General features: G+C 35.2%; 1 protein-coding gene across 3 annotated transcripts in view; it reads right to left on the reverse strand.

Moving 5' to 3' along the window:
- ERCC8 (ERCC excision repair 8, CSA ubiquitin ligase complex subunit) overlaps positions 1–21,114 on the reverse strand; it is a 56,296-nt gene that overhangs the window by 29,742 nt on the left and 5,440 nt on the right. For all 3 annotated transcript variants that reach the window (XM_059417929.1, XM_059417928.1, XM_059417927.1), the window contains exons 2-4: positions 16,167–16,262; positions 12,886–12,987; positions 9,202–9,325 (exon numbers count right to left, since the gene is read on the reverse strand). In XM_059417929.1, coding sequence (XP_059273912.1) covers positions 9,202–9,325; positions 12,886–12,987; positions 16,167–16,262 — 322 coding nt within the window. The remainder of the gene's footprint in view (positions 1–9,201; positions 9,326–12,885; positions 12,988–16,166; positions 16,263–21,114) is intronic.

Below are 21,114 nucleotides of genomic sequence, written 5' to 3' on the forward strand. Positions count from 1 at the left end.
CATTTACCCTTCTTCCTTCTTTGTTCCTGTTATCATGGAAAAACTATCCTTCCTCATATTTAAAGTTAATATCCCTACCTGTGTTCAGATCCCCCTCAGCACTATCTCATGCTACACATCATCTCCTTTATCTCCAGGACACTTAAAAACTCTGCTTCCAAACCAGCTCATTACCATCAGCATTAAAAAATGTTCACGTTTCTTTCATTTTAACAGTAACCCTCTCCCCAAGACAGGAAAAGAAAAACCTTTCATGCTCTATCCCTAATTAATTTTCTTTCTTCTTCTTCTTCGAATCCAAACTTTGGCTCTCATTTCTTAGCTCCCGAATTTCTTAACTTACCACAATCTTATTTTTATCTCCACTACTCCCATTCACACTACTCTTCCCATAAAACTGATAGCTACCATCACCTAGTCTAGATCTTATCTTACCTAACCTGTCAGTAACATTCAACACAGCTGATTACTCCATCTTCCTTAAAACAATCTCTTTCACTGGTTCCATTATATCACATACTCCTGATTTTCCGCTTACTCTTATCTTTTACAGGCTTTGGTTCCTTTACCTGTCTTATTAATCTTGGTCTTCCCAAAGTTTTGTTCTATGTACTCTTCTCTTCAACTGCCACCTATATGGTGGTGACACAAATCTAAATTTTCTGTGTAGACCACATTCTTAAATACCAGATATGTATAGCTCACTTCCTGGATTATCTTCATTTGGATTTCTTATGAATCCTTCAAATTTAACAAATCTAAAATTCAACTCAATACCTCCCTAATATTTCTCTATCTTAGCAAATAACAATATATTCTACCTACCTGCCCAACATAGAGAACTTGAGAATAATTCTTGCTCTTTTTAAATAATAGCTTTATTGAGCTATAGTTGAAATACAATTCACTCATTCAAAGTATGTACTTTAATGGTTTTTAGTATATTCAGAGTTGTACAATCATCTCCAAAATCAACTTCAGAACATTTTTATCACACGAAAAAGAAACCCCATTCCCATCAACAGGCACTCCCCATTTCTTCCTACCCTCTCCCCTAGGAAACTACCAATCTACTTCCTGTCTCTATAAATTAGCCTATTTTTTGATGTTTCAGACATGGAATTATACAATCTGTGGTCTTCTGCAATCTTTCATGTAACATAATGTTTTTTCATTTCATTCAGCATGATGTTTTTAAGGTTCATCCACACTAACATGTATCAGTACTTCACTTCTTTCTATTGCTGAATAATATTACATTTGATGGCTACCCACTCGTCAGTTGATGAACATTTTATTTGTTTAGACTCTTTGGTCATTCTGAATAATGCCACTATGAACACTTGTCTAAAAGTTTTGTGTGAAGTTATGTTTTCATTTTGCTTTGGGTATAATGAAGTTATGTTTTCATTTTGCTTTGGGAATTCCTGGGTCATATGCTAAATATATGTTTTACCTTTCCAGAAATTGTTTTCCAAAACAGCTGTACCATTTTACATTCCCACCAGTAATTTATGATTGTTCCAGTTCATCCATATCCTACTCAACATTTGTTACTGTCTTTTTGATTACAGCAATCCTAAAAGGTATGAAATGATCATCTCACTGTGGGTTTGATTTGCATGTCCCTGAAATTCTTGATTTTTCACTACTTTTGATAGCTTATCAACTTGCAACTCCTGTCAAATGTCTGTAATCCTCTCATATCTATTTATCCCATTGCCATTACTCCAGTCAAGCAAGGATCTACTCACTCCTGCCTGGATTACTGCAACCTCCTCCCTGGTCTCTTTGACTCTCCTCTTGCTACCTTAAAGCCAATTGGAAACATATCCAGACTGTTTCACCTAAAACAGCAATTTGTTGTTTTCATTTTTGGCCACCGCTTAGACTATTAAAAAGCTAGCTTCTTCTCCTAGGAAAATATTCAACCTACTTAATAAAAATAAAAATAACAAGGCCCCTCATGATACAGACACTGCTTACCTATTGGGCTTTATCTCTGGCTACTCTCCTTTGGCACTCTGGCCACTGTGAGTACCTTTCTGTTTTTAAAATGTCACATTCACTGTTACCCCAAAGAGTTTTCTCATGTTGTTCCAAGGACTGGAACTCTTATCCTCCTTCTATGGACTCATCATCCTTCATTTCAGCCAAAAGCCAGAGCACCACTTGCTCTACAAAGCCTTCCCTGATTCTCCATAGGTTAGGTGATCCTGCTAAAACACTGTACACTTTCATCATGACAGTCCCTTCTGGCCTTCACTGTTATTTCTTGTTAAATCATTTGTTTTCTTTGCTAACCTGAAGCTCCTTGGCAATGAATCCCCAGCTTTAACATGTAACAGAAATTGAATACATACTGTTGAATATATCCACGAATCTTACTCATTTCTAGAGAACATGACCTGGATACCGACATCTGTATTTTCTGATTTATATTCCATTATCCAAAATTTTAAGAAAACTCAGAATGAGAAAAGTTGTTTTTTACCCTAATGTGTAACAGAGTAGTCTATAAAACACATAAAAACACATTTATGGAAAGCTCAGATGAAGTAAAAGTATGATAGATATATAAATATGTGCATTAATAGGAAAAATTAGTGACAGGGATAGAGGATGTGGAAAAGGACAATATCATGCCCTCTTAATTTTTCTTTGTACCTAGCATATGCACAAGAAATTATTTCTTATCGAATGTTTTCAAAGTTCTTATCAATAAAATGCTTTGCCTATCAGATAGAACTATGAATTCATGAAATACTATTTTTTAAGTAATCACTCCACCCAACGTGGGGCTCAAACTCACAACTCCAAGATTGAAAGTTACATGCTCTACTAATTGAGCCAGCCAGACACCCCCACAAAACACTATTTTTGGTTGGCAAAACATTTATGTTCTAAAGAAAATTTGAAATCAAAATATTTTTTCTTAGATTTTTAAAAAGAAGTCAATGTTAATGAAAGAAAATGCAAATGTATGGTATGGGCTATTAATCTTTAAACCACATTTTTAACTGAAGTATAAGTAACATACAGAAAAGTATACAGATCATAAGGGTACAGCTCAATGAATTTTCAGGAAGTGAACTTTTACAAAGTAACCACCACCTGCATTATAACACAGAACATTACAAACTTTCTATTACAACACCCCCAAAAAGCTCCCTACACCCTCTTTCAACCCTCACCAAGAAAGATAACCACCATACTGACTCCTATCACTTTAGTTTTGCCAATTTTTGAATAGGAATTATATATTAAGTACTATTTTGTGTCTGATTATTTTGTTCTATATTATATAAAATTCATACATTTTATTGATATAGAATTGAGTGTTCCCTTGTCATTGCTAGATAGTATTTCAATGTAAAATGTGCCAGATTTCATTTGACTGGTAACGGACATTTGAATTTTTTCCAGTTTTTGGTTATCATGAATAGTGCTGCTATGAACATTCTTATAAATGTCCCTTGGTACACATATGTATGCATTTATATACTCAAAAGTGTATCTTCTAGGTAACAAGAAACCCTCAGTTGATACCATATCTGTTTACCAACTGTAATCTCAACAGCAACAGATACACTTGTTATTTTTTATCAGATCCTTTAATTTTAGCTATTCTGGAGGATGTAGAAAGGTACCTCATTGTGGATTTAAAGTATCTACATGCTCAATTAAGAAGCTGAGTGTATTTATTTATTAGCTATTTAGATATCCTCTTTTATAGAGTGCCTAAGCAAATGTTTTGCCTGGGGGTACCTGAGTAATTCAGCCGGTTGAGCACCTGACTCTTGACTTCTTTCTTTCTTTCTTTCTTTCTTTTTTAAGCTTGTATTTATTTATTTGACAGACAGAGATCATAAGTAGGCAGAACAGCAGGCGGGGGGGCAGGAGGGGGTGGGAAGCAGGCTCCCTGCTGAGCAGAAAGCCCAGTGTGGGGCTTAATCCCAGGACCCTGGGAGGACCTGAACAGAAGGCAGAGGCTTTAACCCACTGAGAGCCACCCAGGTGCCCCTGACTCTTGATTTCTGATCCTGATCTCAGGGTCCTGGGATGGAGCCCCATGCTTCTCTCTCTCAAATAAATAAATAAATAAAATCTTAAAAAAAAAAAAAATTCTGCTGCCTAGTTCTCTATGGGTTTCCAGTCTTTTAATTTTTCTATTTTTTATATAATTTATATATGTCTTTTTTCAGATGTATGCATCTGTCACATATATCATCTCCCACTAAATTCATGGCCTACTTTTTTACTCTCTTAATGTTTTTTGATGAACAGAGCTTCCTAATCTTAATGTAGTTCGATTTATCAATCTTTCTCAAAGCCATTACTTCCCCAACATAATGCAGGGTTACTTGTGTCATAAATCAAATGATGGTATATGTAAGGTGTGTTTCTTGATTATCCTGTTACACTGTTTTTGCTTTTTTTACTTCTATTGATACCACACCACCTTAATTAGTGTAATTAAATTTATGGTCTTAGCCCACTTTCATAAAAAAGAGTCCTGTGAATATTTTTATTAGAAATGCACTGATTCTATAGATCACTCGGGGTAAAACTAGTACCTTTACAATACTGACCTTTCTAATTCTTGAATATGGTATATCCCACCATTTATTTAAATCTTAACTTGTATCATAATTATTCTATAGTTATCGGTGTGGTGTTGAGTGGTCTTGTACACTTTTCAATTTCTTACTAGGAATATGATGATTTCTGATGCAATTGTTAATGATAATACTCCAAAATTCAAAATTCTTTGTGTCTCAAATTCAGAAATGCAACTGACCTTATATCCAGCAATTTTGCTAAGTTTACTTTAATTTTAATAATTGGTTAGAGATTCCTTTGGATTTTCTATGCTCACAATCATGTCATCTGTGAATGACAGTTTAAATTCCTTTCATTTCTCTCTCTCTCTCTCTCTTTTTTTTTTTTTTTTTTGGCTTTATTTTACTGCCTAGGACTTCCCATATAATGTTAAAGGGAGGGGATAATAGAGATAACTCAAAAGGGAAAGCTCTCAATAATTTACCAACAAACAAAAAGTTTGCTTTAAGTGTGTTTTAAAAAAATAGATACTCCCAGAGTGCCTGGGTGTCTCAGTGGTTTAAGCCTCTGCCTTCAGCTCAGGTCATGATCTCAGGGTCCTGGGATTGAGCCCTGCATCGGGCTCTCTGCTCAGCAGGGAGCCTGCTTCCCCCTCTCTCTCTGTCTGCCTCTATGCCTACTTGTGATCTCTGTCTGTCAAACAAATAAATAAAATCTTAAAAAAAAAAAAAAGATAATCCTTACTAAATTAAGGAATTTCCCTTATGTTCCTAGAATGTTAAGAATTTTTAAAGAATCAGGAATGAAGAGTGACTTTTATTATAAAGTATGATGCATTTTTTTCTTGAAAAAAACAAATACAGAGGCAAAAGATCTCAACGTAATAAAGAATACAGACACAGACACACACACACACACACACAGATAGATAGGTGATAAGCCTATAAGCTTATCTCATGAGCCCACAAGCTAATCTCACCTCTTCTTCAACAAGGAGAAGCTGATAGTTTCTCCTTGAAGATTGTTTTCCTTCTAAGATCAGGAACAAGACAAGGTTGCCCATACCTTACCACTTTTTTTCAACTTGGTATTGGAAGCCCTAGCCAGGGGATGCCTGGGTGGCACAGTAGGTTAAGCTTTCAACTCTAGGTTTTGGCTCAGGTCATGATCTCAGGGTCACGAGATAGAGCTCCATGTCCGGGTCCATGCTCAGCGTGGAGTCTCCTGGAGAATTCTCTCTCTCCCTTCCTCTCCCTCTACCCCTCCTGCTCCTGCTCTCTCTTTCTCTCTCTCTCTCTGTCTCTAAAATAAATAGCACTAAAAAAAAAGAAAAAAGAAAAAAGAAAAGGAAGTAATCCTGGGCTGGGTAATGAAACAAGGAAAAAAAGCACAAAACTAAAGGAGAATTTGAACTCTATTTACAGATGATATGATAGTATGTACAGAAAACCCCAAATAGTCCACCAAAAACCTCTTTGAACTAATAAACAAATTCAAGAAAGCTGAAGGATATAAAAATCAATATATAAAAATCTGTTGTGTTTCTATATACCAATAATGAACTATCAGAAAGAGGGATTAAGAAAATAATCCCACTTATAGTTGCATCAAAAAGAACAGAATACCTAGAAATAAAGTAAACCAAGTAGGTAAAAGATATACACACTGTAAATTATCAGATATTGATGAAAGAAACTGAAGACACAAATAAATGAAAGGGTATTCCATACTCATGGATTACAAGTATTAACATGTATAATGTCCATACTAACGAAAGTAATCTGCAGATTCAGTGCAAGTGCTATCAAAATTCCAGTGGCATTTTTATAGAAACAGAAAAATAAATCTTAAAATCTGTATGGAACCACCAAATCCCGAATAGCTAAAGCAATCTTGAGAAAGAAGAAAAAAGCTATAGGTATCATACTACTTGATTTCAAACTATTTTACAAAATTACAGTAATCAAAACAATATGGTATTGGCATAAAAACAAACACAATGATCAACAGAACAGAATAGAGAGCCCAGAAATTAAACCCGTGCATATATAGTCAATAAATTTATGAGAGAGGAGCCAAGAATGTAAAATGGGGAAAAGAGAGTCTCTTCATGAAAGAGCATTAGGAAAATCAGACAGCAACAGGCAAGAGTGAAACTGGACCACTTTCCTACACCACATACAAAAATAAATTACAAAATAGGTTAAAGACTTGAGGAGTGCCTGGGTGGCTAAGTTCGTTAAGTGTCCAACTCTTGATCTCAGGGTCATGAGCTGGGCTCCAAATAAGTCTTTAAAAAACTAGATTAAAGACTTGAATCTAAGACCTGAAACCATAAAACTCCAAAAGAAAACAAAAGCAGTAAGCTCCCTGTTACCAGTCTCTGCGTGATGATTTTTTGGATTTGACATCAAAAACCAAGGCAGCAAAGGGAAAATACACAAGTGGAACTATACATCAAACTAAAAATCTTCTGCACAGCAAGGGAACCACCAACAAGACAAAAAGACAACCTGCTGAATGGAGAAAAAATTTGCAAATCATGTGTTCTGATACAGGGTTAACATCTAAAATATATAAAGAACTCATACAACTCAACAGCCAAAAACCATGAACAATCCAATTTAAAGAATGGGCAGAGGAAGTTAATAGGCATTTTTCTAAAGAAGACATACAAGTTGCCACTAGGTACATGAAAAAGTACTTATCACTAATCATCAGGGAAATGCAAATCAAAACCACAGTGAGCTATCACCTCACACTTGTTAGAATGGCTAATATCAAAAAGACAAAAGGTAACAAGTGTTGGTGAGGGTATGGAGAAAAGAGAACCCTTGTGCCCTGTTGGTGGGAATGTGTATTTGTACAGCCCATGGAAACCAGAAGGGAGGTTTCTCAAAAAATTAAAAACAGAACTACCTTATGATCCAGCAACTCCACCTCTAGCTATATATCCAAGGGAAACAAAGGCACTATCCTGAAGAGATATCTTTTCCCCTATGTTCATTGCATCATTATTTACTACAGCCAAGTCATCAAAACAACCTAAGTATCCATGAGTGTATGAAGAGACATAAAAGATATGGTATTTTTGTACAATGGAATATTATTCAGCCGCAAGAAAGGAGGATATCTTGCCATTTATGACAACAAAGATAGACCTTAAGGACATTATGCTAAGTGAAATAAGTCACAGAATGATAACTATTATATATTATGTAGATTTCACATGTAAGTAATACACAATAAAATACTGTCAAACTCACAGAAACAGAATAAAGTGGTAAAGTTGATCTCAGGGTCATGAGCTGATTGGTAGGGGAGGGGGGAAACACAAAATGTGGAGATGTTGGTTAAAGGATACAAAATTTGGACAATTAAGAGACAAAATAGTTGAACAGGGAAAGGAACTTGAGAAAGGGACTATCATACAATCAAGATGTGATCAGAAGACAAAAGATCATTTAGAGACAGCAAATAATTTAGGTGGAAAAGAGGCAGAAGCTAAGGTTGAGGGAGTAGAGGTTGAGGGTGAGATAACTTAGAACACCAGGATGAATTAAGACAATGGAAGTCCTTAGAGGTTTTGGGTAGAGGCACAATGAAACCACTTTATAAGTTAAGGTTAGCTCTGGGGTAGAACTTACCATGGATAATATGGTAAGCGAAGTAATGCAGGAATACCACTTACGAGTTTTTAGGAGTAGTCTAGATGTACAGTGTTGGTGAGAGAAAGAGAAGAAAACATGGGAGAGTTTAAAGAAAGAACTGCTAAGATTTGAGAACGAAATGGATGTGAGGAGTGATCAAGTTCAATTTGAACCTGTTACACTTGAGGAGATTGACCTATATTCAAGTAAGAGAGGTTTGTTTAGTAGACAGGTAGAGACACATGGGACTAGAATTCAGAGAAAGGATTAGCATTAGATATATAAATTTAACCAAATATCATAAAAACTATTTTTTATTATCTATCTTTCTTCTAAAGATTTTATTTATTTATTTGACACAGAGAGAGGAAGAGAGAGACAGTACAAACAGGTGAAGCAGGAGACAGAAGGAGAAGGAGAAGCAGGCTACCCGCTGAGCAGGGAGCTGGATATAGGGTTCCATCCCAGGACCTTGGGATCATGATGTGAGCCAAAAGCAGACACTTAAGCAACTGAGCCACCTACGTGCCCCTTTATTATCTACCTTTATTATTTAGTGTCTACCTTTACTAAGCAATAGTATTAGTAATTTTTTTTCCTTTAAGGTTTTAGGTCAATAGATGATAAATCCAGTTTTCTTCCTTAGATCACTAGACAATAATGTTCAAATAATAAAGATAATAATAACAAATGTTTTTTGAGCACTTACGATATGCTAACCATTGTTCCAGGTGCTTTACATATGTCAACATGTTTACAACCATTCTATAAGATATAATCACTAGCCCCATTCACAAGTGAGGAAACTGAAACAGGTGCAGACACTTGCCTATGTCACAGAACTAGTCAGCTGCAGAGCCAAGACGTGGACTCAAGCAGTCTAGCTCTCCTTAACCACCACATATATAACATCTTGGCAAATAATCACACTAAAATGGTTTAGGGTTCAATTCCCCTTTGGAAAGGTTTTAATATAATATATACTTACTTGTAATGTATTTGTATCCCACACTTTCAGAGTTTTATCAAAGGAGCTTGATGTAAACATGCCGGTGTCATGAGGATACCACTGTACAGTCTCCACACTGTATTTGTGAACATCAGGATGGCTTCTACAAAACAGCAATCAAAATTTAGAAATACTTGATTTATATGTGTTTCAAAACTTATACTATACTAACAAGTAGCAGCCTCAAGTAGGACAATATGAATGGCCAAACCTAGATCACAGGCCTGTATCTCAGCTCTCCAGAGGAGAATGTCCAGGCACCTCTAGTTTCAGGCTTCTGTAGTGTCATGTGGAAGCCAGCTTCCTATGAAGGGTCATTAAATGGGAGCCTTCCTATTTCTGTAGTTGGGCCTGGAGGAATAAGGCAGCTACACTGAACCTCTTCATGGAAGGGGCACTGATTTTTCCATACTGGAAGAGACACCCTTTTTGATTTTGGATATGCTTTTCCCAAATAACCATTTTATCAGTGTTATCATTCTTAGAATTGTTGAATGCCTCACATAGATAGTTCCATGGTATCCCATGCAATATTGCTTCTGATCAAGGAATTTACTCAATGTCAAAAGAATGCAATTAATTGGTAGATGTCCAAGGCACCACTCTTATGTATCCCTTCACCTATAGAAGCATGATCTGTTGAAGACTCAGTTATGATAGTAGCTATAATACACTACCTCATGAGGGAAACATGCTGTCCTAAACGAAACAGGATAAGTTCTGAGCTGATGATAAATACAGTATATGTATCACTTTACTAAATTTTAATTCACAAAAACTGATCATTAAGTAACCCTTATGAGACGAAGATGGAAATTTGAACACCAAGTGGTATTTAATATCAGGAATTATTGCGTGAGATAATAAAGTCTCTATTTTTAGAGATATAAACAATAATGAATGAAATAATATACTTCCGGGATTTGCTTCAAAATCATCCTCAGTGGGTGGGTGGGGTTAGAGATGAAACAAGACTGGTTATGACTGATAGTTGCTGAATACCACTCTCTCCTTTCATATATGTTGGAAATTTTCCATAACAAAATAAATAAACGAAAGTTAACAGAAGACTATTGAAATCCTACACAGATAGGACCATCATGGTTTCTGATTCCTAAAGGTGAATGTTTGGATCAATACAGGATGAAGGACATTAAGCACTTGAATGAATGAGAACATGAAGTAAAGCCTTAAAGTTCTATGCTTCAGTTCTGGCATTGAGAGAGCTGCACAAAAGGACTATGGGGTTTACCCATGATTCCTTTCTATGTCATGTATAATTTATATATTTTAACTGATTTCCATTTTCTTTCCTCTCTCTTGCCTCCATTATTTTATACAGGTTAAAAACAAACTGAGTCCACAGGTTGCATAATTTGATAAAAGATCATGTAAAACTAGTGGAAGAATGGACTTTATCTTGAACTGGAGCTGGATGTAGTAATTAAGCAGACTGAGGATCTATCACCTTTTGGGAAAGGGATGATTACATTTTGGTTGTAGAGTGGATACTTGCCTTTTTGGTTGTGGAGTGGATACCTGGAAATTTTTTTAAAGTTGGATCCAAACTCCTCCTATTTGAGGGACATCTCCCTTATTTTACTGCTTCTCATTACAGAAAGCTAGGGACTCCAGATGTTTTCTTTCCCTTTCCCTTGGCAGTAAGGGCATGGATATATGGTTTAAGCTTCCCCAAACCTGCCTAGGACTCTAAAACTCTAAGTAGGAATACAAAACTCAGGGATATTTAACAATTATTCATAGTCTTGGAGTTGAGAGTCTGTTGGTGACATGTAGCAGAACCCAAACTAAATTGTTCCTGTGGTGTGACCCCGACTGTTTTCTCTGCCTTAGTTTTTTTTACCTTCCACTCCTTTTCCACATTTGATTCTCTTACCTTCCCACCAGATATATGAGATACAAAATTTCTTTCCAATAAATTTCTGCTTAAAACAAAGAGAACTGATTTCTATTTGCTCCTAAAAACCTTCATGTATACCAAAATTTTCCAGTTATAGTAAAAAAAATCTTTAATGTACTCATTAAAAATAAAAGCTCATTTGTATTTTAAATTTAAATTCAAGAATAGAACAAAATATTATATTATTATCTTATCAGATATGACCTGTTGTTCTCATTTACACTTAATGAGAATTTTGGTACAGAAAGAGAATCTTTTTGGTGCCTAGAACATACACATTAAGTAAAGCAAAAATAAGTATCAGCAAACATTCTAAGCCATATTAACTTAATAAAAACTTTAAGTGAAATTATTTTGTAAAGTTAGATGATCAAATCTTCAGATATAAAAAATGCTACTTTAACTCATTTTGCAAACATGTTCCCTGTATGCCCATTTACATTTAAAGTTATGCTTTTACAGACAGAAAGTGAATCCAAGAAGAATGTCATGGTAAAACAAAAGATTGACACACTAAACATTTACTTGACTTGAACTACCAGAAAAGTAGATCACAGTTCCTCAGTAATAACATTAGATAGCATGTGGTATATATGAAAATACTATTTTGATATATAACAAATTAAACAATGTTAAAATGTTATTTAAGATAAAATAATGAATTAAGTGAATTAATATGACTATCTTACACTTTAAATTCAGGGTTCTTTTTTTGGTACGAGTGCAGTGAGAGTATAAAATGGTATAAGCCTCTTAGAAACCAAGTTTCAGACTACTTAAGGCGCTCTCTTGTTGTCTACCAAGTGTCTCTATAATTTTATTGTTTCATGGTGTGATTACAATTTTTAACATGCTTTTTGAAAGACAGTATTTCATTTAAGACTCACAAAAAACCTTACAAGAATGACAGGACAGGTATAATTTATCTCTAAAACAAAATAAGCTGAGGTTCAGAGAAATAGTGTCCCAAATCTTTATTTCCAAAGTGAAGCATCAGAGCTAAGAAACAATTGCAAATCTCCTCCCAAATACTCCATGGATTTATGTACCTATTTTAGTGCTGTGGGAATAGTTTTAATACAGGGTGATTGTTGATATTAATGTTCATGAAGTTTTTCCTTTTGCAAGCATCTTCTCAACACCCTTTCTCCCCATTACCTTAAAGCTGTGGTAAATATTGGATTGGATACAGGTGACAAGGAAGAATTAAGTAACCATTATGAACAAATTATAACAGTCACAAAACATCTCTCTAGATGCTGAAAAATAATTCTCACAAGACTGGAAAGCCAGTAAAGAATAGTTCCAGAGACTTAGGACAAAGAGAGGTATGTTAAGTTAGGCAGCTTTGAGTAGGTAAAGAGGTAAGATGGTTGTGTGTAGGTGTGTATATGTATGTGTTTGGTGAAGGACTGCCAGTATATTTACTGCATCTAGTCATTAATCTTTTTGTTCTATTAAATATCAGTTGAAAAATAAAATTTTTGTTTATAATTAGCTGGAAGACTTAGAAATAAATCTTATGCTAAGTGGTACTAAAAACTATGATTAGTTACTGCAGCATGCTAACTAGGTGTACCAAAACAGGACATGATCAAAGGTTTTTAGTCTCAAGAAAACGTCAAGGGATATCCATGTGAAATGTGACATTTGAATAATCTGCCCGAAACAATCAGATGACTGCTATTTTCATGTTTTGCATTTAAAGCAAGAAGTTCATGAATTACATTTTTAATACACACCTGCCAACGGAACACACTGCTTTACATGTGTAATAAGGTTGTCTGCTGGAGTTCTCAAGATCATAAAGTACAATCACACCATCTGAACCACCTGATAACATGCTAATAATAAAAAAGTTCACATTAATTTATCATTTTATGTACTTCATTTATTATATATTTCTGAAAATTACTGATCCATAAACACCCAAATGTATTATGTCCACAAATACAATACAGAGTAAATCTTCATTAATACAGAATTTTTAATAAAGTAAAATTCCTCAATCTAGTATTTGTAGAATTAATATAGAAAGATTCAATCTGTGTCCATTTAAAGTTCACCTTTATAATTCCAAAAAGGACAGTAAAAATAAGATGGCAAAAGATCTATCTTAATTAGGAAAGTAAAATATTATGAAGTCATTCTTAATATCTTTTTTTCCCTCTGATTCTTAATATCTTAATTAAAATTGTGATGGGGCACCTGGGTGGCTCAGTGGGTTGGAAGCCTCTGCCTTCCACTTGGGTCATGGACCTGGGGTCCTGGGATCGAGCCCTGCATTGGGCTCTCTGCTCAGCAGGGAGCCTGCTTCCCTTCCTCTCTCTTTGCCTTGCCTGCCTCTCTGCCTACTTATGATCTCTGTCTGTCAAATAAATTTTTAAAATCCTTAAAAAAATTGTGATAAATGAAAATGGTATCAGACCAGCTATTACTGATACTAGTTATCTGACTCTGGGCAAGTTACTTCACCTGTCTAAGGCTTCAAACATTTGTGAAAAGGGGTGCATTTTCATCTAAGTCATCAAGATGATGTAAAGATAGAAGTTTTATTGGAGTTTTATACTGCCTCACAAAAAATAAAGGATTAATAAATGTTATATTTAATATTAAAAACACATTTACTCACTTTATTCAACTTTGACCACCTGAAATGTTAGGCACTCTGCTAATATAATTGTAAGACAGGCATTGTTTATGTCTTTCAATCTAGCAGAAAAGACAGGTCTATGGGTTTATATATCTAAATGAAGAATTGCTATTTGTTAATCTTATTGCTCATAACTAAAGCTCATGTTTCTGTCTCATCTGGTTCTCTGATTTTACTCTTTGGTAAACTGCTAAGAAAGGGCTAATGAGAGCAACAGTCCCTGAATTCTTATATGTTATTGACAATTTGTCTGTTCTTTTGTACTTGAAAATCAATCTGGCTGGATACACAACCCTTGCACTCATGTTTTATTTCCCTGAACATATGAGATAATAAGCTTCATTCCTTTGAGAATAAAGCCCCAAATTAGCTTAGTTAAAATAGGATTTTCTTTCTCTTATATGTAGTTTTAGATCTTATTTATTTTAGGAAACTTTTCTTGGAGTATACCTTTAATATTAACTCTGTTCTCTTCTTTTGGGTTTCTTCTCTGGGAATTCCAATTAAATGTATGCTGGGTCTTCTTTATCTCCCACATGTGTTCCCATTTCTTGAATTCTTTATCTTTCTCCATTTCTCCTTGATTTAAAAAAATATCCACCTTTCTACCATCTGTTTCTAAGCTATTACCTCTTGTATTCATTTGCTTGTGTTCTTTATGCTTTAGTCTTCATTTCTGAAACATTTGCCATTTATTACTTTTTCTTGAGTTTGTTCATCTGATTTCTGAGTTTTCTTTTTTTGAAGATTTTATTTATTTATTTGACAGATAGAGATCACAAGTAGGCAGAGAGGCAGATAGAGAGGGGGAGGCAGGCTCCCTGCTGAGCAGAGAGCCTGATGCAGGGCTCAATTCCAGGACCCTGGGATCATGACCTGAGCCGAAGGCAGAGGCTTAACCCACTGAGCCACCCAGGTGCCCCTGCCTGAAGGATTTAATGCAAAATACAAGTCTTGGCAAACAAATGAAATAGTTATAGATTTCACCACGCAAAGATGAAAAGCACTGTAGTAAGGATCTTGACTTTTCTCAATATGTTCCGCAAAAAGACTCCTCAGCCTGTATTTCTCACACATAGTTTATGCACATATAATTTGTAATTTCTCATATTTCTTATTGACTTGGACAACTGGTAGCCTACTGGCTTCATGTACTTCACAGGTTAGACAAATGATCTCTACTCCGAATGGATGGCTGGAAAAGCACCACTGAATACTTTTTCCACCAGCACCCATGATCAAAAGAAATCAGCTATCCCTTTCTGTTAGTGTCATTATTTTATAAGCAAATGGCCCACAGCTGACCTTGAATGTGAGGTGCTATGTTGCATCTGGAAAAGTTCAGAACAAAGAAAAGAATTATTGCTGATCATCTTAGATTTAACCATGTGCTAAAGTGAGAATGTGTTCACTGTTCACGTTTCCCATATACTACTAGCTGGGACTATGACAGTGGCTGAAAATGAAAAAGAGAATTTTGTCAAACCTGTCTGGTTCATTTTAATGTAAATAATAGCAACACTTCAGTATAATGTAAAAACTCTGGGGCAACGCCAAACACAACATGATACAACAAACTTCAGTTACTGTTATACTTGTTCTAACTACATACCACATGAAGCTTTTAGAAATTTCTTTTAAGAGTTATATGGGATCAAGATGTTTTAAGTCAGGGGGATGACATGTTTATATTTGCATTTTTCAAAGCACTCTGGCTGTTGTATGGACAATGGACTCAAAGGAGTAAAAGTATAGGTGATAATGCTTTTGATTAATAGGAGTAGAAGCAACCATTTATGATATGCCAGGTCCTATGCTAATCATGTTACACATAAAATCTCAATTAAATTACAACAAACTTATCAGGTAACTATTATTGTTAGCACTGTATAGCTAAGGCAACTGAGGATTAAAAAGGTTAGGTCAACTGCTGAAGGTCACTTAGCTGCTAAGTGAAAAGTCCAGGAGGAGCTCAAATAAAGGTCTGGATTTCTACAAGCTTAATTCTCCAACATATATTTTCACTTTTTATATTCTATTTCTTTTCCCATTAAACGCCTTCAGAACAGCAACTCTGTTTTAAATTGGTACCTAAAGCACATACCCCAGCACTTAAAAGCCCTCTGTATCAAAGGAAGTTCCATGTCGGTTACAATGAATATATTTATAAAAAGTAGTTTGGAAATGTTAACCTGGCAACATTTTAAGGGTGTAATCTTATTTATTAAATTAGTAATGTCAGATTTATAATGCCACAATTTAGAAATTTTACTACTTTTTGTGAACCTTTACAAAAGTAATTTGAAAGCAAGATTTTACTAGATCTCACTTTGAACAACAAAAAAAGGGCCGTTAAATTTATAAACTTACTATCTTGCTTCAACAGGTTCAATGTCAAGGGTGTTAACTCCACTGCCATGGATCCTTTCAACATCTCTGTCTTTGTTTAACTCCAGTCCCAAAACCCTTCAAAAAACAGAAAAATGGAAAAGGGTGAAAGGAAAGATGAAACTAAACAATAATAAAGTAATTTAATCATAAAACATCCTTATTTCACCAAAATTACATGTAGTACAAAAATTGCAAGTAATGCTTAAATCTTCTACCACACATTCAAAGGTATTTATAGATTTACAGGATGCCTGGGTGGCTCAGTTGGTTAAGCTGCTGCCTTCAGCTCAGATCATGATGCCGGGGTCCTGGAATGGAGTCCCACATCGGGATCCTTGCTCAGCAGGGAGCCTGCTTCTCCCTTGGCCTGTCGCTCCCCCTGCTTGTACTCGCATTCTCCTTCTCCCCGACAAATCAATAAATAATCTTAAAAAAAAAAAAAAATGGAGGGGCGCCTGGTTGGCTCAGTGGGTTAAGCCTCTGCCTTTGGCTCAGGTCATGATCTCAAGGTCTTGGGATTGAGCCCCACATCAGGCTTTCTGCTCAGTGGGGAGCCTACTTCCCCCCCTCTCTCTCTGCCTGCTGCTCTGCCCACTTGTGATCTCTCTGTGTCCAGTAAATAATAATAAAATAAATAAAAATTTTTAAAAAAAGGTATTTATAGATTTTTAAAGACCTTACATGAGTTAAAAAAAATACCAACAGGAACAATTACATGTAAAGAATTTCTCCAGGTACTTCATTACGTTTTTATTAACGTATTTAGAAACTGAAATAAACTTTCACGAAAAGTTAAATTCTGCTATCTTAAACTTAACTGAGGACGCCTAGTGGACAAAAGCTTAAATTACAGTTTTTTGTTTTTTTTTTTTAAGATTTTTATTTATTTATTTGACAGAGCTCACAAGTAGGCAGAGAGGCAGGCAGAGAGAGAGAGAGGAGGAAGCAGGCTCCCTGCGGACCAGAGAGCCTGATGTGGGGCTCAATCCCAGGATTCTGAGATCATAACCTGAGCTGAAGGCAGAGGCTTTAACCCACTGAGCCACCCAGGCGCCCCAAATTACAGTATTTTTAAAAAAAATTCCCTAGAAGTGTTTCTAGGCCTTAGGTAAAATACAATGAGTATGTTCAAACAATGATTAAGCACACTTTTAAAAAGCCAATTAAATATCTATAAAAAGATGATTAACAAGTACTCTTAAATTAAGTTGAATGAAATTTCTTACATTACATAACTGTAAACCATCATTATTCTGAAGAGGATATTAAGATTAAACGAGTTAATACATGAAAAGTGCTCATTACAATGACTAGTAAGTGCCCAGTGAAAGTCTTATTAGAATGTCTTAGTCTGTTGGATGTTAAGGAACATTTATGTTAATTTAACTAGAATTATTTCTGAATTCATTATTGACCAACATGATGCTATCTATATGAAAAATTTTAGCCTATGGTCAATTTTTTAAAAAATAAAAATGCACAGTGCTAGAAAAGGTACAAATTGATACTTTTATGTCCTTACAGTAGCAGTATATAAACATTATAAACATTTTAGTAATCATTTTTACGTATTAAATGTTTGATTTAAAGATATACGCAGGCCTTTGTCTTCACAAACAGTTTAGCCTTAGGTTCAAATATCCAGTCTAACGCTTACTACTTTTCTGACTTTGATCAGTAACAGTAACAGCTAATATTAAGAACCTACCATTAGTCAACACTGTGATTAGTAGTAAAATAAGTGTAATAAGTGTTAATCTGAACTGATAGATTTCCTAGGTGGTAGGTTATATTAGTAACTGTTCTGATTATAAATCTAAGACATAAGTAATTCGTCTAACACCATACATCTAATAACTGGCTGAACTGGGATCTGAACTCTTGACACTTTCTCTCAGACCATTATGCTGTTCTGCCATCTCTGAGCTTCAGTATTTCACCAGAAAATAATTTTTCATATTTTTCAGGGAAATTCCCATTTCTTCTTAAAATATTTTTCTATTTTTCAATTTTACTTTTTTTTTTTTTTTTTGAGAGCAAGCGAGCATGGGTGAGGTGGGGTGGGGGAGAGGAGAGGGAGAAAAAGAGAATCTTAAGCCCCAACACAAGTCTGGATCTCACAACCCTGAGATCCTGACCTGAGCCAAAATCAAGACTCAGATGCTTAACTAACTGAGCCACCCAGGCACTCATATTTGATGATTTTTCAAATAACAGTAATCTGTGCTTCTCGTAACCAGTAAAATACCATACAAACATGAACAAAGGTAATTACTCCTTCCTTGAGTTCCTTTCTCTGAACAGTGAGAAATGTAGCTCTCACTATCATTAATATGTTTATTTATCTGAACAATACAAATGAATGTAACCAATATCCCTTCACCAATACCATCCCCGCCCCCATCAAGAAAATTGCTTAGCAGGCATGGGCTTTGATTTCTGCCTCCCCTAACACTTCTATTACCTAAGCTTGTCAGTCCCCACAGACTACCTCCTCAGCCTGCACACTCTAATCCCAGCCTGTGTATGGAAGCCTACTTCTGCCCAACCTAAAGACTTTAGGACTGAATTTGAAGGGAACTAAAAGGGGTTAAATGAAAAGTAAGAGGGTAATATGGTAGGTAAACAAGGGCATGGTGTGTGTGGAAGGAGGCAAAGTGTGCAAAAAAGGAGTTAACACAGCATGCCAGAGACTGCTATCCTTAGAAAGTCCTACTTGCAAGATTAGCCTTTGTCTCCTTCTGTTATTTCAGGAGGTTTCTATCATTCCTGGATAAGAATGGTTCACTGAGCCTCAACTATGTGGAGCCAACAAGGTGCTCTGTGATGAATACCTGCTGTCCTTCTGGGTGTCTGGAATTTTGGTACATGTTAAATACACGCACGCACATGCCAGAAATTCTGGTTCATGCTCTAAAAGAACAGATAAAGTCCTTCAGACAGAAGGGAAATGATATTTGAAAACTTGGGATATCAGGATTGAGGAGAGAGCAACAGAAAAGATAAATATCTAGGCAAATAAAACTGACAAAGTATGCATGATAGTTGAAAAAAATGTATTAACATTATCTGATGGGGTTTACAATATATATAAATGCAATATGTGAGACAACATATATGATGGAGAATAAAGAGTGATGAAGTTTCTATATGCCAAATGAAGCAGTAAAATATTGATTCTAAGCAGAGAATGAAAAGTTAAATGGGTATTTTATAATTCCTAGAGCAATCACCAAAAACAATTATATAATGAGATGTCACAAGAGATAAAATGGAATATTAAATAATGTTCAAATAATTCCCAAAAAAGCAGGAAAGGGGGAAAAATGTGGAGCAACCAGCACTCTCATCCCTCACTGGTGGGAATGTTAAGCTTCTAGAAAACTATGTTTCTAAAAAGTGAAACACAGGCTCTAGTCATTCCCCTGTTAGGCATGCAGCCAAGAGAAATAAAAGTACATTTCCACACAAAGACTCGTACATGAACATTCACAGCAACTTTATATATAATTGCCCAAAACTGGAAACATTTAAATGCCATCAACAAGTGAATGGATAAATAAACTGTGATACAGCCACAGAATACAGTATTTCTCAATAGTAAAAAAGAATCAAAAGGAGAAATTTCAAAATAATTATGCTGAATGAAAAGACCAGACAAAGCATAATTTGTACAAAATTCTGGAATATGCAAGTAATCTATGCTGACAGTAAGCAGAGGAGTGGTTTTCTGGAATAGAACAGCATGAAGCAGGGAAAGAAATAAAAAGAAGCATTACAAAAAGTTAGGATGCAATTTTTGGCTTATGTATATTAGTTATTTTGGTGGTGATGGCTTCAAAAGCATGTATTTATGTCAAAATCCATCCAATCGTTTACTCTAATTTAATGTGCAGTTTACTGTGTGTCAATTATACCTCAAGAAAGTTAAAAAAAAAAAGGTGGGTAAGAATTGTAAACTTTGCACATCAGTGTTTATGATTTTGCCCTTAATCATTGACAATGAAGAAATTGGGGTAAATTAGAGTAGACATCTTCCTTAAATAAAAAAGGACTGTGTGGTTGTTTAGTTAAGCAAAGACATCACTTAATGAGGGAATCTTTAAAAAGATACACTACCTTCAATACTTTATCTCAACTTAAATATATAAGCAATCCTCACTTTGCACAGTTTGCAATGAAACATGGAATGGAAGTTACCATGATTGAAATAACCAGACCCCCAAACAATATGTTTCAAAATTCAGTTGCCATGGTGTATTAACTGTGACTAATAGCATAAAGCACAAAGTTGGCTCCCAGCTTTTCAGTCCACAAATCACTACAAAAATAACATGGACATCATAATTTGTGAGCAATTTACATGACTTCTTTCAAAGTCTGCAGGTGACTGGTTACTGTGGATTTGTTATTCAATTCATAGAGAGACTGCAAAGTTCTGTGCTTCTGAGATAAACTTGTATGAAATTTTAGAAAAATGGATAATGAAAAGAGGGAATTGACCAACAAAATGGACGTGCACCAAAAATAAGCTAAGTGATAATACTGGAAATAAAACTCAAATGGAATGTAAATGGAATTACAGAAGAAATAGTTGACTGTGGAAATGTTGACAGTGTGGCCATTTGAGACTCTCTAGAGAAAGACTGAGGAAATCAAAGCAGGTGAGTGAACTTATCCAAATAAATGAGGAAAAGTGGTTGTGATGAGAAGGCTGAAGAGGTCTGAGAGGAAATGACACTGGCAAAAACGTTTACATTAAAACTCTCAGAGATATTTCACGACGTTGAAATGCAAAGGACAAAATGTTGGAACCTGATTCAGAAAGAAGAATGATAATTAGCCAAAATATAGAAATATACTCAACTTGCATTAGAAGTTATATAATGAGAAGATCAGTGCCACTCAAACTACTCTTGATTTCAGA

This window comes from Mustela nigripes, chromosome 12 (assembly GCF_022355385.1).
Source record: "Mustela nigripes isolate SB6536 chromosome 12, MUSNIG.SB6536, whole genome shotgun sequence".
Lineage (NCBI taxonomy): Eukaryota > Metazoa > Chordata > Mammalia > Carnivora > Mustelidae > Mustela > Mustela nigripes.